Raw genomic sequence first — 13,624 nt, 5'->3', positions numbered from 1 at the left:
CCGTCCATGAAGGATTACCTCCCTTGCACTCACCTTAGCAGGTGTGAGTAACGCGAGGCTCCCTTCAGGGGGGGGGTCTCTGGTGGCCTCCTTATGCATTGACGGGTTAGTGGCGTTCTACCTTCAAGGGTTGTGATGGAAAAATGACTGAAATCATTTGGAGAATTCATTTTGTACATGTATATGAATATCAAGTGATGTGATAATCTTAAGTAAACCCGTTTCCATAAATCATTAAATATTCTGTGGTAATTTAACCTTTAAGTAATTTAACACAGGACTTTATTAATCATAATCAATTATTTATATTGTGTCTGTGAGTAATGTCAGAACCACAATACGAGACCCTTGAAGATCCGGGGTAGAATAAGTCTTCAGCAACCAATGCTTGCCGTAAAAGGCAACTATGCTTGTCGACTAATAGGCGACTAACAGGATCGGGTGGTCATGCTCCCTGACTTGGTTGATGAATGTCATCGTATCCCATTTGCGTGGATCGATGCTAATGATGTCAATCACTGAATTGTCTGGTCCAGACTCAATTACTTAGAGACCGCATTCATATAGCTGGAATATTGCTGAGCGCGGCGTTTAACAACAAACGAACAAACAAAACCACCATACGATTTCGAGATGTGAGATACATGCAAAGTCACTGGGTAAAAGATGATCTACATGCGCTTGTGTAAAGTTCCATGGACACAAAACTACAAGGAACAGTGTAATTAATAATAATAATAATAATAATGATAATTATATACATATATATATATATATATATAATTGTATAGCGCAGCATTCACTGTGCATAAGTGTTCTGTGCGCTGCAACGAAACAAATAAGTCAGTGAGAGTGTTTTTTTCAACAGGTATAATGTTAATCGGAATAATAAACAGTCCGTGAAATGCGACGTGAGGCGACATAAAATTGGGTTTATTTATTTGCTTGTTGTTTAACGACACACTTAACAAGTCGGTGCCTAAATTGCGATTCACACCGTATCAGTGCCTAAAGTGCGATTCACATTATGCCAGCGCGATAGACGCTAAACCAGCGCGATTGACGCTAAACCAGTGAGATTGACGCTAAACCAGTGCGTGAAATGCGATCCATAGTTAACCAGTTCATAAAATACCACGAACACTGTGCCAGTACGTAAACTTCAACGCTTCCAACATCAGTGCGCGAGGAAGCGGTGCGCTGGCAATGTAACACCAGGAAGGCGTCACAACGTTGGAATAAATATATACAAGCATTTGGGCCTATGAGTGCTCATTAATTAAACTCGTTCGAAAATGAAACCATTAGTCAATCACAAACAAATGTTTCATGTACTATATATAGAGCGAAAAAAAGTAACTGCTTCATGTAAAGTGGTGGAAATGTGAAGTTATTGAAAACCACACAATATTTAGTCATTCATCTGATCAATGTTTTAACATAACCAATTTATTGACAAACCATATACGATAACAGGGGACAGCGACACGTACTGTTAAATGTTTGGGTTGACAATTTGAAAGTCGTTCAGGCGTATTCAGGGGTTTGACCTACGCCTGTAGATCATACCAAAAACCTTGCTTCAACGTAAGAACCTTCTTGGTGCAACAAACAGATTATACATTTGATCAGATCTTGTCTGAATGAAGACGCCCATAAAATAAATATCACCATTTGAATGACTATTTTCAGCCCTTTTAGCAATATTCCAGCTCCATTTTAACCGCTTTGGAAATTCAAACCGTGTCCTCGGCATGACAAGAAAGCACTTGACCACAAGGCCACCCATCATGTCAGTAAGGAAAACAGCTCGCTGCAACAACCATTTCTCGTATAGTATAAAAAAACGAGTACAAGCTAAACCCCTCATCGGGAGCCCCGCGGTCGTTCCAGTTGGGTGGGCGCAGTTTGTTGTTGAAATATGAAGTTATTATCATTCAAAGCGCGTGGCAAGGTTCGCCTGGGAACATAAAAACTCTCTACATCTCGTGTTGCAGTGACACGAGCTCGATTCTGTCGGCCCTGCTTCAGACGAGATTGCAATTATGTCCACTGGTGCTGTTCACTGAACAAGACGGCCAGCCTGCTCTGTCTACAGAGTGCCTTGGACCAGGCAGGAGTCGTCAAAGGAGCACATTTTGTCTGGCTAGGGAATACGGAACATATTCGATAACCATTTCATTAAATTGGGAGCCCTTTCCCAGACGTGCTTCGATGAAATGCACAGATTGGTCTTGCTTGATATTCGAGTTATCTAATCCATGTATCCGTCGTGCAATTAGCCAGAGACGTGGTCAGTGGTTCTTTGCTTCACACTGGCACTCCATGTTAGCACTAACGTGTCATTCTCCGAGGAGATTTCACAAGAACACAGCCGCTGTCATCTCCAATGGCCGATGAATCTAATGGGCATTTACAGTTGTCTGCTCGTGCAGCACGTGAAACTCGCCTGTCACCTGTCACGTGGGGATCAGACACTGCAGCTGTGCCCGAGGTTCTTGCGGAGATAAACTGCCACCTGCTCACTCCTACTTGCTATTCTATCGTCATAAGATCCCGTGCATATTGCCACAATACTTATTTGTTTGTTGTTTAATGTCGCATTCGGCAATGCATTAGTTGCTGAAGATCTATTCTAACCCGGATCTTCACGGGTTAAACAGTCAGTTATATCCCCAGACAGACTGCCGCCGTACCGAAATGCTTGTCTCTGGAGCCTGTTGTATACGACTGTCATCTGCTCTACTGTCTGCAATTATCTTAAAAGTCCCTGAAAGATATACAACGGATAAATGAGATATGTTAAGAAAAACGAGGTTCGCGTGAGTTTTGTTGTAAAATAACAGTAGTCTTAAATGTCTTTGCGAAGAAAATAAATATTAAAAGGATATTCACATGCAGAAAAATCCCGAAAATCACAATCGTCCGGATTACAAGTCATGATAACATAGTAGACGTCCTGGCAGCAATCTTCCAGAGGGTCGGTTCGGAAGCCAAGTGATCAAAGCGTTCGCTCGTCACGCCGAAGGCCAGGGTCCGATTCCGAACGGTACAACGTGTGAAGCCCATTTCTGGTTCCCCCCGCCGTGATATTGCTCGAATATTGCTAAAAGCGGCGAAACCCCCACTCACTCACTCAATCATCCGGAGAGCAGGGTTTCCGGACAACCCAGGTTTCAGGTTAGTAAATATAAACCTGCATAAGAAGAGGCAGGTTATCCGAAAATAGGCGTCCGTATGAGTAAGCGTTTGGGAAAGTGTACAATTTGTGTAAATCCGGTTCCAACAATCTTCGAAAAGCAATACCATATCTATATGGCACAAACTCTCAACTGGAGGTTACAGAGAGGGTCCGCGTCTCCACGCAGCACATTTTGCGTTTTTACCGCCCCAGCTGACATGACTGGAATAGTGCTACAAGCGGCGTAAAAGAATGCTCACTCACTGTCCACAGTGATCGGAAACCTCATGTATCCCTTACAGGCGTTGCTACTAAAGCGATTTTCACTTTTCTTTAAGACAGAGCCTAGATTTACATTCATACCTCATTTTTCTGATTTGGTTGATGCATGTCATCGTATCCCAATTGCGTGGATCGATGCTTATGATGTCAACCACTTTATTGTCTGGTCAAGACTCGATTATTTACAGACCGCCGTCATATAGCTGTAATATTGCTGAGTGCGGCGTTAAACAACAAACAAACAAATAAACATTGTTTTGTTCTATAAAGTACTCTATCTGATCTGGTTCAATGTTAAACAACCATGCGATCGAGGTGAATAGATTCCAATACACCTAAAGTTGACTTGAATATATTAAGTTCAGATGTGGAATATAGTTAGCTGGGCAAGTTGTGTTATGTCTACTTGACTGTTTAACTAAACAGATTGACTGATTTAGTTAAATGCAGACTTTAGGCAGTCAAGGTGCAGGAAGCGTAGCTATCGTTTCTCTTCATTGTTCTGTCTAGATTATTAATTAAATCAGTGCTCTGGTCGTAATAAATTAGGATGATTGGGTTCATAAAATTGATTAGACAGAAATTTCGAGATTCGTTTTCCAACGAATTTGTTTTCAAATATCTGTAGAGAAACGCAACTGTGATGGCCATACTATGATCGGAGAAACTCGGAGGATCTACGGAACATACCGAAGTCATTCAAAGGGAGATCACTCTAGATAATATTCCCTCAGCTGCTGTCAGGAGAAAGTATCAAAATTGATGAATTTCTGTTTACCGGGTTTGCGTCTATTTAACCACAAACATTACTTGATCTATTTTCAGATAATCTCCAGTTTGACAAAGGGTGGAATTACACGACTGACACACTCAAATTTGCATTCTATCAATGTAAACGACATACGACAAATTCTTGAAAATCCCACATGTTCAAAGTCAACACCAACCAGTCAGCAACTCAACAGATTCTCTTCAGATTCTAGTAATTCCCAAATGGCTTACGATGTCAAAGAAGCTGCCATTGGAGTCGAAATAAGAGGAATCAATTTGAATGAACCGGTGTCAGAAGACTTAATTAAGAAGTTTAAAGAGGACGTTCATAAACATCGTCTTCTAATCTTCAAAGACCAGGGTGTTGTGTCAGGTGAACGTCACGTAGAAATAAGTCGATGGTTTGGGGAGTTGGAATCAACGTTTTACAAACACCAGCGATCAACCCATCCTGACGTGTTTCGGGTGTCGAATGATGAACGAGAGGGATGTCGGAACGTGGGACGGACGGGCTGGCACATAGATGGGAGTTTTATGAGGGCACCGTTCTCGTTTTCCATCTATCACATGGTTGCTGTGCCCAAGATGGGTAATACAGGTAAATGGGAAAGAGTGGGGCGGTGATTTTAGTCCTAGAGCACAGGAGGAAGAGCTAGAATTTCTATGTATTTGTTCAAGTGACATGTCAGTCAATTTTACCCTATGCATGACCTCATCCATTGATCATCAGCTATTGTAGACATGTGCAGGTGAAGGATATGATGAACAAATGATGAGTTATGATTAATATGATGACAATAGGGCTGGGACGGGTAACTCGGGTACCCGGGTCGGGTGGGATCTGAGTATGACCCAGCTACCCACAGGACAACCCGGAACTGTGCTGTTTAGTCACGTGATATATTGTTTAATGACAAAAATTATCTTGAGCTCTATGGTTACACTACAAGTCACTAATTCCTGTTTATTCTTCATATAGTTGAATGGGGCATGGGTGGCTCAGTCGTCTAAGGCGCCGCGATTCGCTGTGCAGAGTTGTGTCCCTTGGGCACGCCAGAAACCTATTTTTGTTGGTTCGAATCCAATTCGCCCCGATTGTGTTTCTAGGTTTGTCAGCACCATACCCGTGCTCGTGGGTTTCACCGAAGTGGTTCATGTCTGCAGAGCTCCAGATAAGCTGCGTATCTGCATAAAATACGCATCAGAAATGCAGAAATACGCAGTAAAATAAATTCTAAGCGTATCAAATACGCAACGAACATTACAGATACGCTTCAAAAATAAAACTTGTGCTTATCATCAAAATATTGTGAAGTAACCCTGTGTATTCGATTAGCAAATCAGGAACTTTTTTAAAAATTATATATGGACATTCCGTCAAACTTGCCAAACTCCACGATGACAGTTACATCATGATCATTTGCCATCACACTTTCTTGTGGAAGTATCCTGGTATTTTTGAGTGCTATAAAGCTCTGGAACCCACACGACACCAGTTTGCTGGGACTAGATGAATAGTGTTTTTAAATATTTAACTTAAATACCCACATGTGTAAAAACTAGTGGGTAACAGAAATTTGAATACCCAGATAGAATTACTGATACCCAACGATTTTAAAATGCATGGGTAAAATACCCACAACACCAAAAGCTTATCTGGAGCTCTGTGTCTGAGACCTGCATCACTTAGGGCTTTCCTCCCACATTAAGCTAAAACGCCCTGATATAACTGGAGTACTGTTAAAAGCGGCGTTAAACCCAACTCACTCACTCACTCATACACTTGCGCAATCAGTGTATGAATGACCAGATTGTTTAATGCATGTATCTACATATGTTTTGCCAGGGCTATTCTAAAAATGTTCCCAATCGGACATTTTGAGACATCTCCTGAGACCTACAGTGGGTACCCGGGTAGGATGGGGTAATAGGGGGAGTGGGAGTAAATTTGGACTCGTCCCAGCCCTAGTTGACAGGCAAGGTTCTTGTTAATGTTATATCCTGAATTGAGAGAAAAAATACAGTATGTTTTTAGGATTGGATCCAGACGCAAAATAACTGGGGAATGTACAAAATGTAATACTTTTGATAATGATTATTATCATATCATCTCATCTTAAACCGTGAATGTCTACTTTCAGAGAGAGAGATATATTCTTTTCCACTCTAATTGATAATCTTGATGTTGAAATGTGTGATAAAATAGAGATGATGGAAGACCATGATATGTTAGCATTCTTTCTTGGTGCAGATAACAATGACATTGATGAAATAACGTGACATTTCACTATTATTGAATTCTGAAAGTATTTATATCAAATTAAACATATCCTAAACAACGTGCGGTAATCTTACCAATACTTCACACTGTTTATAAATTATAGCCTTACATTTTGCGGGACATTGATATATATATACATGTGTTTGATTATTTTGTTATTTAATTACATAATGTTGATGTTTTGAGAATCTTCGGATTTATCTGGAGGAAATAAAGACATTCATTCATTCATTCCATCCCTTGGCATGCTTAGGCCTACCAGAAACCTGTGAACGTGGTTTGCCATGATTATGTTATTGTGTGTTGGCGCCATACTCATGCTCATGGGTTATAACCATGATAACAAGGCGTCAAACATCAAAGACCTGCATCATTGCTTCGGGCTTACCTCCCACATCACGCTGACACGCTGTGATATAACTGAAAAACTGATCAATATGTTCAAAGCATGTAGAAATTAAACCAAACTCATTCATTCTACAATTCTATTTAGATTTTGTGCCGCTGAAGGAGCTGGTGGAGAGTTTGAGTTCGGAGACGCGGCAGCGGTGGGAGAGATTGTGGATGGTCAGCGACCGTCGGTCAAGTCTATTCCATCCTCTCATTTATCCCCATCCTGTTACAAGGCATCCAGTAAGTCCAGCTGCAGTAGGTGTTGAGGGAATGTAGTCAGTGGAATTCCATCTCAGTTGTAGGCACAGTTGGCACAGTGGTCTAAATTTGTCATAATTCATTATCCAGAGTTGTGTCCCTTAGCCAAGTCAGGATGTAATATCTGCCGATTTTATCCTTGGTCTGTCAGCACCTTTTCAGGGCTGTGGGTTTCTCTGAAGCAGGCAAGGCAACTCTGCATAATAGCTTGGCACAGTGGTCTAAATTTGTCATAATTCATTATACAGAGTTGTGTCCCTTAGCCAAGTCAGGATATAATATCTGCCGATTTTATCCTTGGTCTGTCGGCATCTTTTCAGTCCTGGTAGGTTTCTCTGAAGCAGGCAAGGCAACTCTGCATAATAGCTTGGCACAGTGGTCTAAATTTGTCATAATTCATTTTGCAGAGTTGTGTCCCTTAGCCAAATCAGGATGTAATATCTGCCGAATTTATTCTTGGTCTGTCAGCACCTTTTCACTGCTGGTGGGTTTCTCTGAAGCAGGCAAGGCCAAATCATACTTCTTTGTTTACAGTCCTGGTCAAATGGACAAATCGAAGGGACTCTTCAGATCAGATTTTAGCTTTTGGACTTGTTTCAGACGTTATTTGAATAAAATTTGTGAAGTTGGTTTAATATATTGTGTTCACAATTATTTCTGTTTTGTTTGCACATGTTTAAATTAGCTTCATATTTGCAAAATATGTTTTCCCCTACTATCACATTAATGTCTAATAGCTAAGCTACTCAAAAACAATTTGCTACTTATATTGGAAAAGGTTTTAATGCTTAGTTGAACATTATTGCTTAGTTGAACATTATTGCATTGAATAAAATGGTAAAATAGCTCTGAAATAAGACAATACAAACTTTTATACAAGTTTGTCTGCCAAGAGCCCTTAGTTCGAATCCTGGATCAATTCTTGTAAAACTAGAAACGGTCCTGAAAAACTGATTCCACAATGAAGAATGGTGAAAATTTGTTGCCTATTTGTCGAACAAGCATTTCTGCATGTACCATGAAAACTGACATGCAAAAAAGGACATAGTCTTCCTGATATCATATTATATATCTCTGAGTATTTGTTATATAATTTCGCGCAACTTCAACCTTTGATCTTCATGTATCATTGCTGCCAATAGTGCCATGTGTAACTCTGGCCCTCTTCAAAACCAGATGTGCATGTGTAATATAATGAACATGCTGTACGGTTGTCTTTGTGTAAAACTTCTGTTATTTCTTTTGCCCTTTCTTCTTTACCCTTTTCATCTTTTTTTTGCCTTTTACGCCCAATGGAATCAGTTTCGGCAGATAGTCAAAACTGAATATTCTCAGGGTCTGAAGTTTTATATTTATTAGCAAGGTATGAAGTTTTATATTTTTAACCAACCATTTATTCTTGGGTGTAAAGTGTCTTCCATATTGAAAACCATATTCTGATTTGAATAATACCATTTTATGTCTCTTTTGCTGTCAAAAGTTTTAGATTAATACATTTGTATCTATAGACATGTCTTAACCAGATTCTGGGGATCTAACAAGGTTAAAGTGAGTTCAGTACTGATGTTGGGCTCTTAAAAGCATTTTTAATGTGCTTTGTATTTCTTTAAGTCAACTCACTTATCTTGAATAATGTTGATAATGATATGTATCACAGGACACAAATTTTAAAGATTTATCACATCACCATGCAATCAAGGTGTAAATGTTGCTGTTATTAAGTGTTCTGCAAGTGTGTTGCTTGATTTCCAGACGCTGTGTTTTCACCTGGGAATGACCGATTCCTTTGTTTGGGACATGGGAACAGACAAGGAGAGAGAAACCGACATGAATGAAACAGTGCAGATCCTCAAGGAAATACACCGAGAAATAACCAAGGACAACAGACGTCTTGTGTATTCTCACAAGGTAGGGCTCTATTATAACAGATGTCTTGTGTATTCTCACAAGGTAAGGTTCTATTATAACAGGTGCCTTGTGTATTCTCACCATGTGGCGCTCTATTATAACAGGTGCCTTGTGTATTCTCACAAGGTAGTGCTCTAAGATAACAGGAGCCTTGTGTATTCGCATAAGGTGGTGCTCTAAGATAACAGGTGCCTTGTGTATTCGCTTAAGGTAGGGCTCGAGGATAACGGGTGCCTTGTGTATTCGCATGGTAGGGCTCGAGGATAACGGGTGCCTTGTGTATTCGCATAAGGTAGGGCTCGAGGATAACAGGTGCCTTGTGTATTCGCATAAGGTAGGGCTAGAGGATAACAGGTGTCTTGTGTATTCGCATAACGTAGGGCTCGAGGATAACAGGTGCCTTGTGTATTTGCATAAGGTAGGGCTCTATTATAACAGGTGCCTTGTGTATTCGCATAAGGTAGGGCTCTATTATAACAGGTGCCTTGTGTATTCTCACAAGGTAGGGCTATATTATAACAGGTGCCTTGTGTATTCTCACAAGGTAGGGCTATATTATAACAGGTGCCTTGTGTATTCGCATAAGGTAGGGCTTGAGGATAACGGGTGCCTTGTTTATTCTCACCAGGAAATGCTCAAGTATAGAACTATGTTCTGATATCCTCATATCAACCACCCAACATGAGGAAGTGAGCGATACAGTCGGGCTAAGTGCTGTTTTGGTAAAAAAAAACCATCCTTCCAGAAAAAAGTTACTGGATGTACTGACAAAATTGTGTTGGAAAAGAAATTATTTTGCTCCCCTTTTCAGGAAATAGATTGTACGTCTTGTAGCAACAATAAAAAATCTGATACAAATCTGATACAATATGATGATATGATTAATATGAACCCCATCCCTCCATAATGCCTTGTGTGGCACTAGAGTAGAGACAGAGCAGAATGTCTCTGTCATCCATGTGGAATGTATACTGTGTAGCCCCACGACTGATATTAGAGCCTGTATTTTTAACAGGAATACGATTATGCACTTTGGTTTTGAGAAAGGTACAGAACAACAGGTAGAGCTCACCTTCATAATACTGTACAAGACTTCCATTTATGTGTTTCACAAGCCATTTTAACCAGCCATCACAACCAGCATACAATTGGATACAGTCTTTCACTGATATTTGTCAAGTTCTCTGAAGATTAGTGAAACGTTTTTGAATACATGTAGCTTCATTGCTTGTTGTCAATACTAGGAAGTCTTTGACAGTCATATTTGTCTGATAGCTATGATTAATAAATTGTTATCAAGGTAATTTGTCCCACTCAAATCTGGACCCAGTTAAGTTCTTTTTAGTTTGCTTTGTTTGTCGTTTAACACAGTACATCCAGCCGTGTGACGATCCAGGTATTGATATCATCAACATCAATCTGCGCAATCAGGAAACAATGACGTGCATCAACCAAATCACCAAGCTTGATCTCCCGATCCATTAAGTAGCGATCCCCATGCAGCGATAGAAACCAACAGTTTTAGTCCATTAGTCTTTAAAATTATAAAATTTTGCAAAACCCTAAGAAAGGGTAAATTTCTGCTAGTCCTTAGGATACCTTAACTATTGGGCACTTTGGCAAGATCTGTAGGACTAGTGCCAATTTCTAACACTGCCATGGGTGTAAGTCATACGTAATGATGTTGGATTATCTCACCAGATATCAAACCTACACTGTTGTTTTCTCCAGTGGGAGGTTGGAGACTTCATCATCTCGGACAACCTGTCAGTAGGTCACGAGGCCACTCCGGAGACACAGCACCCAAGGTCAGAGGTCGGACTGCGAGTCTTACACCGAACGACGGTCAAGGGAACTCACGAACCAAAGAAGTAGCATGTTGATTATGTGTTGCCTTGACATATGTAAATCTGCAACTTCATATTTGAAAATGACAAGTTACTGATATGCTGTTATGTGTTCTAATGTGCTTGTTTGCATCTGTGATCTTAGCTTCTGTGCCATTGACATGTGCAGGACTTTTTAAGGTGAGGTGAAATTGGGTTTAAAGTCGCGTCCAAGATTATTGCGCTTATATAGCTACGTGCATGCATGTGTATGTGTGTGTGTGGCTGCTTGTACTAGTCCGGACTGATGCTGATTTATAGTGCTAGCCCACTGAGATATCATGCCGCAGTGTAACATGGATACCCAACTCAGACACAGTTTACTGACTCCGAGCCGACGAGTCCTTGTTTTAGCCCCTTAATGCCGAGCGCCAGACAGGGTAACAACAAGTACCATCTTTTAACGTCTTTAGGTATGACGCGGTCAGTGATCGAACCCCGGACCTTCCGCTCTACCACTAGACCACGGAGACGGTGCAGGACTCATTATCTTTTATGAAGATTGATAATCATAGTACAGTCAAGTCCCTTGAATCTGACATGGTTGGTTGCATATGATAATGTCAGATTAACAAGTATGTCAGATAAACGAAATTAAGTTGTATCAACATTCATGATCGAAAATCGGACAACTATACATTAGATAACGATAAAAACACATAATAAAAAAATGAAAAATGAAATGCTGATATAGTTATGTTACATTGTTAGCTGAATATTTTTTCTAATCATGCGACCTCTAAAGCTTAACACAAAACTACTGTTGACTGATGGGTACAATGTGTGAAGCCCATTTCCGGTGTCCCCCGCCATGATATTCCTGGAATATTGCTAAAAGCGGCGTAAAACCTCACTCACTCACTACTGTCGACTGACTCAAAATACTTTTGAAAGAATAGTCTGGAATGGAAGTTACCAGTTTTGTTTATTTGAAGCATTAATTGTTTATTGTTAAGCAAGCTTATCTCTGCAGCCACAAGCCAACTCGTCTGGCATCAAATCATGGGGCTGTGTATCAGAGAATACGCTGATCATTGTGTTGGATAAACGAGACTGATGAGTGATTTCGGTAATTCGTTGCAAATTAGATTTGTCGGGGTCGGAGTGCGAGACTGTTGGATTAACGGGCTAAATAGCACTGATTTAATTGTTTCCCATCAGTTGTGTCGCATAAAGACGAGTGTCGGATTAAAGAGACTTGACTGTATGTCCATTGTAGACATTTTCTTAATTACTTGATACCAAATTTTACAAATGAGGAATCATATTTAATACAATTTCTCTTCCTTCCGAGACTGTTTTTAATTTGGAAACAAACTTCAAAAGAAGGTGATTATGTGCACCCCTGCCAATTGTCAGTATGTCATCTACAGTATCATGAGAGGGGAAACACCAGGATTATGATGAATATTTTCATGCATAGTTTTGTGTATATATCAGTTTTGACCTGAAGAATTTTGCCAGAGACAAACATAAATAGTCAGAACAATTAGACTTGCCAAGTCTGCTGTCACCAGACAGAATAGCTTGACTGGCATGCACATGTTTGACATAATCCAGCAAGCAAAGCAGCAAGCATTGCTTGATCCTATGGATCAGTGTTTTCAGCTGTTCAACAGGCTTTGTTCAATGGCTTGCTTATTTCTTGTATGATAATTATTGTTTTCCTTCATAATGTGATAAATAAAGACAAAGAATAAATTGTTTAATTATTACTTTTCAATGTTTATTTCTGGGAATATTGGTTGGGTGGATGGACTAAGTGTTTTTCACTGTTTTATACAGTGGAGACTATCTTAGTTGCGAAATAGTAAGAAAACATACTGTTGTTTTAGAATAGATGTACACCTATTTCAGAGCCCTTTCAGTTAATAGGTTTGTTTTTAACTTCACTTCAAGACTTTTTAAAGGACACTGCACCAAAAGTGCATATAGTGAACATTATCATAATAACGTCCTGAAGTTCTTGTATATTTCATAAAAGAAATTATTTTGTATTTGATTAGTTTTACCTCCTGCTTTTTTACATAAAGGGACCAAAAACTCCATCCACTGGAAATCAAGTTTGTCTGCCCAAAATGGAAAAAATGTGGAATTTAGAAACACTTGTCAAATGCCATGTTAATATCTGTGAATGAGTTGGTGTTTAATGCCACTTTGAACAGTATTTCAGTTTTACTGTGGCTTGTCAGCATCTTGTGAGAGGAAAGCATGAAAGATTGAAACAGTAGATGTTTACCATTTTTGTGAAACCCACAGGCATCTTGTGACTAACCAAGTATTGTGACTGGGGCAAGCTGGGATCCTGGCCAGGTCAAGGGACACAACTCTGCACAGGGAGTTCCAACATTAGAGTGAGTGAGTGAGTTTGGTTTAACACCGCTTTTATCAGTTTTCCAGTTATATCATGGCGTGTCAGCTTAATGTGGGAGGAAAGCCTGAAGCGATGCAGGTCTCAGACGTTTACCACTTCGGCGAAACCCAAGAGCACGGGTATGGTGCTGACAAACCTAGAAACATAATTGGGGCGAACCGGGTTACGAACCCACAATCATAGGTTTCTGGCGTGCCCATTAGAGCATACCAGAACTCTCAATGTCTTCCAGAACTCCCAGTAATGTGGGGAACTTGACAAACCAAGATTGCACTTGTGGTGAAAATCTA

The 13,624-nt window shown here is 40.1% G+C and overlaps 1 protein-coding gene across 1 annotated transcript; it reads left to right on the top strand.

The window, feature by feature from the left end:
• Positions 1-4,201: 4,201 nt before the first annotated feature.
• On the top strand, positions 4,202-12,710 carry LOC139479085 ((R)-phenoxypropionate/alpha-ketoglutarate-dioxygenase-like). The gene is made up of 4 exons (XM_071261842.1): positions 4,202-4,832; positions 7,009-7,148; positions 8,919-9,074; positions 10,806-12,710. Exons 1-4 carry the CDS (start codon positions 4,226-4,228, stop codon positions 10,947-10,949), a joined length of 1,047 nt encoding a protein of 348 aa, XP_071117943.1. The 5' UTR covers positions 4,202-4,225; the 3' UTR covers positions 10,950-12,710.
• The last annotated feature ends 914 nt before the right edge of the window (positions 12,711-13,624 follow it).

This window comes from Haliotis cracherodii, unplaced genomic scaffold (genome assembly GCF_022045235.1).
Source record: "Haliotis cracherodii isolate W230 unplaced genomic scaffold, xgHalCrac1.p SCAF_4, whole genome shotgun sequence".
Lineage (NCBI taxonomy): Eukaryota > Metazoa > Mollusca > Gastropoda > Lepetellida > Haliotidae > Haliotis > Haliotis cracherodii.
This window is presented reverse-complemented; position numbering and strand designations above follow the sequence as displayed.

Bases quoted from the DNA above. Each gene is read 5' to 3' on its own strand.
- LOC139479085 (XM_071261842.1), top strand. From the start codon at position 4,226: ATGAATTTCTGTTTACCGGGTTTGCGTCTATTTAACCACAAACATTAC. The intron at 4,833-7,008 runs GTAAATGGGAAA...AATTCTATTTAG, and splicing joins GCCCAAGATGGGTAATACAG to ATTTTGTGCCGCTGAAGGAG. The intron at 7,149-8,918 runs GTAAGTCCAGCT...CTTGATTTCCAG, and splicing joins ATCCTGTTACAAGGCATCCA to ACGCTGTGTTTTCACCTGGG.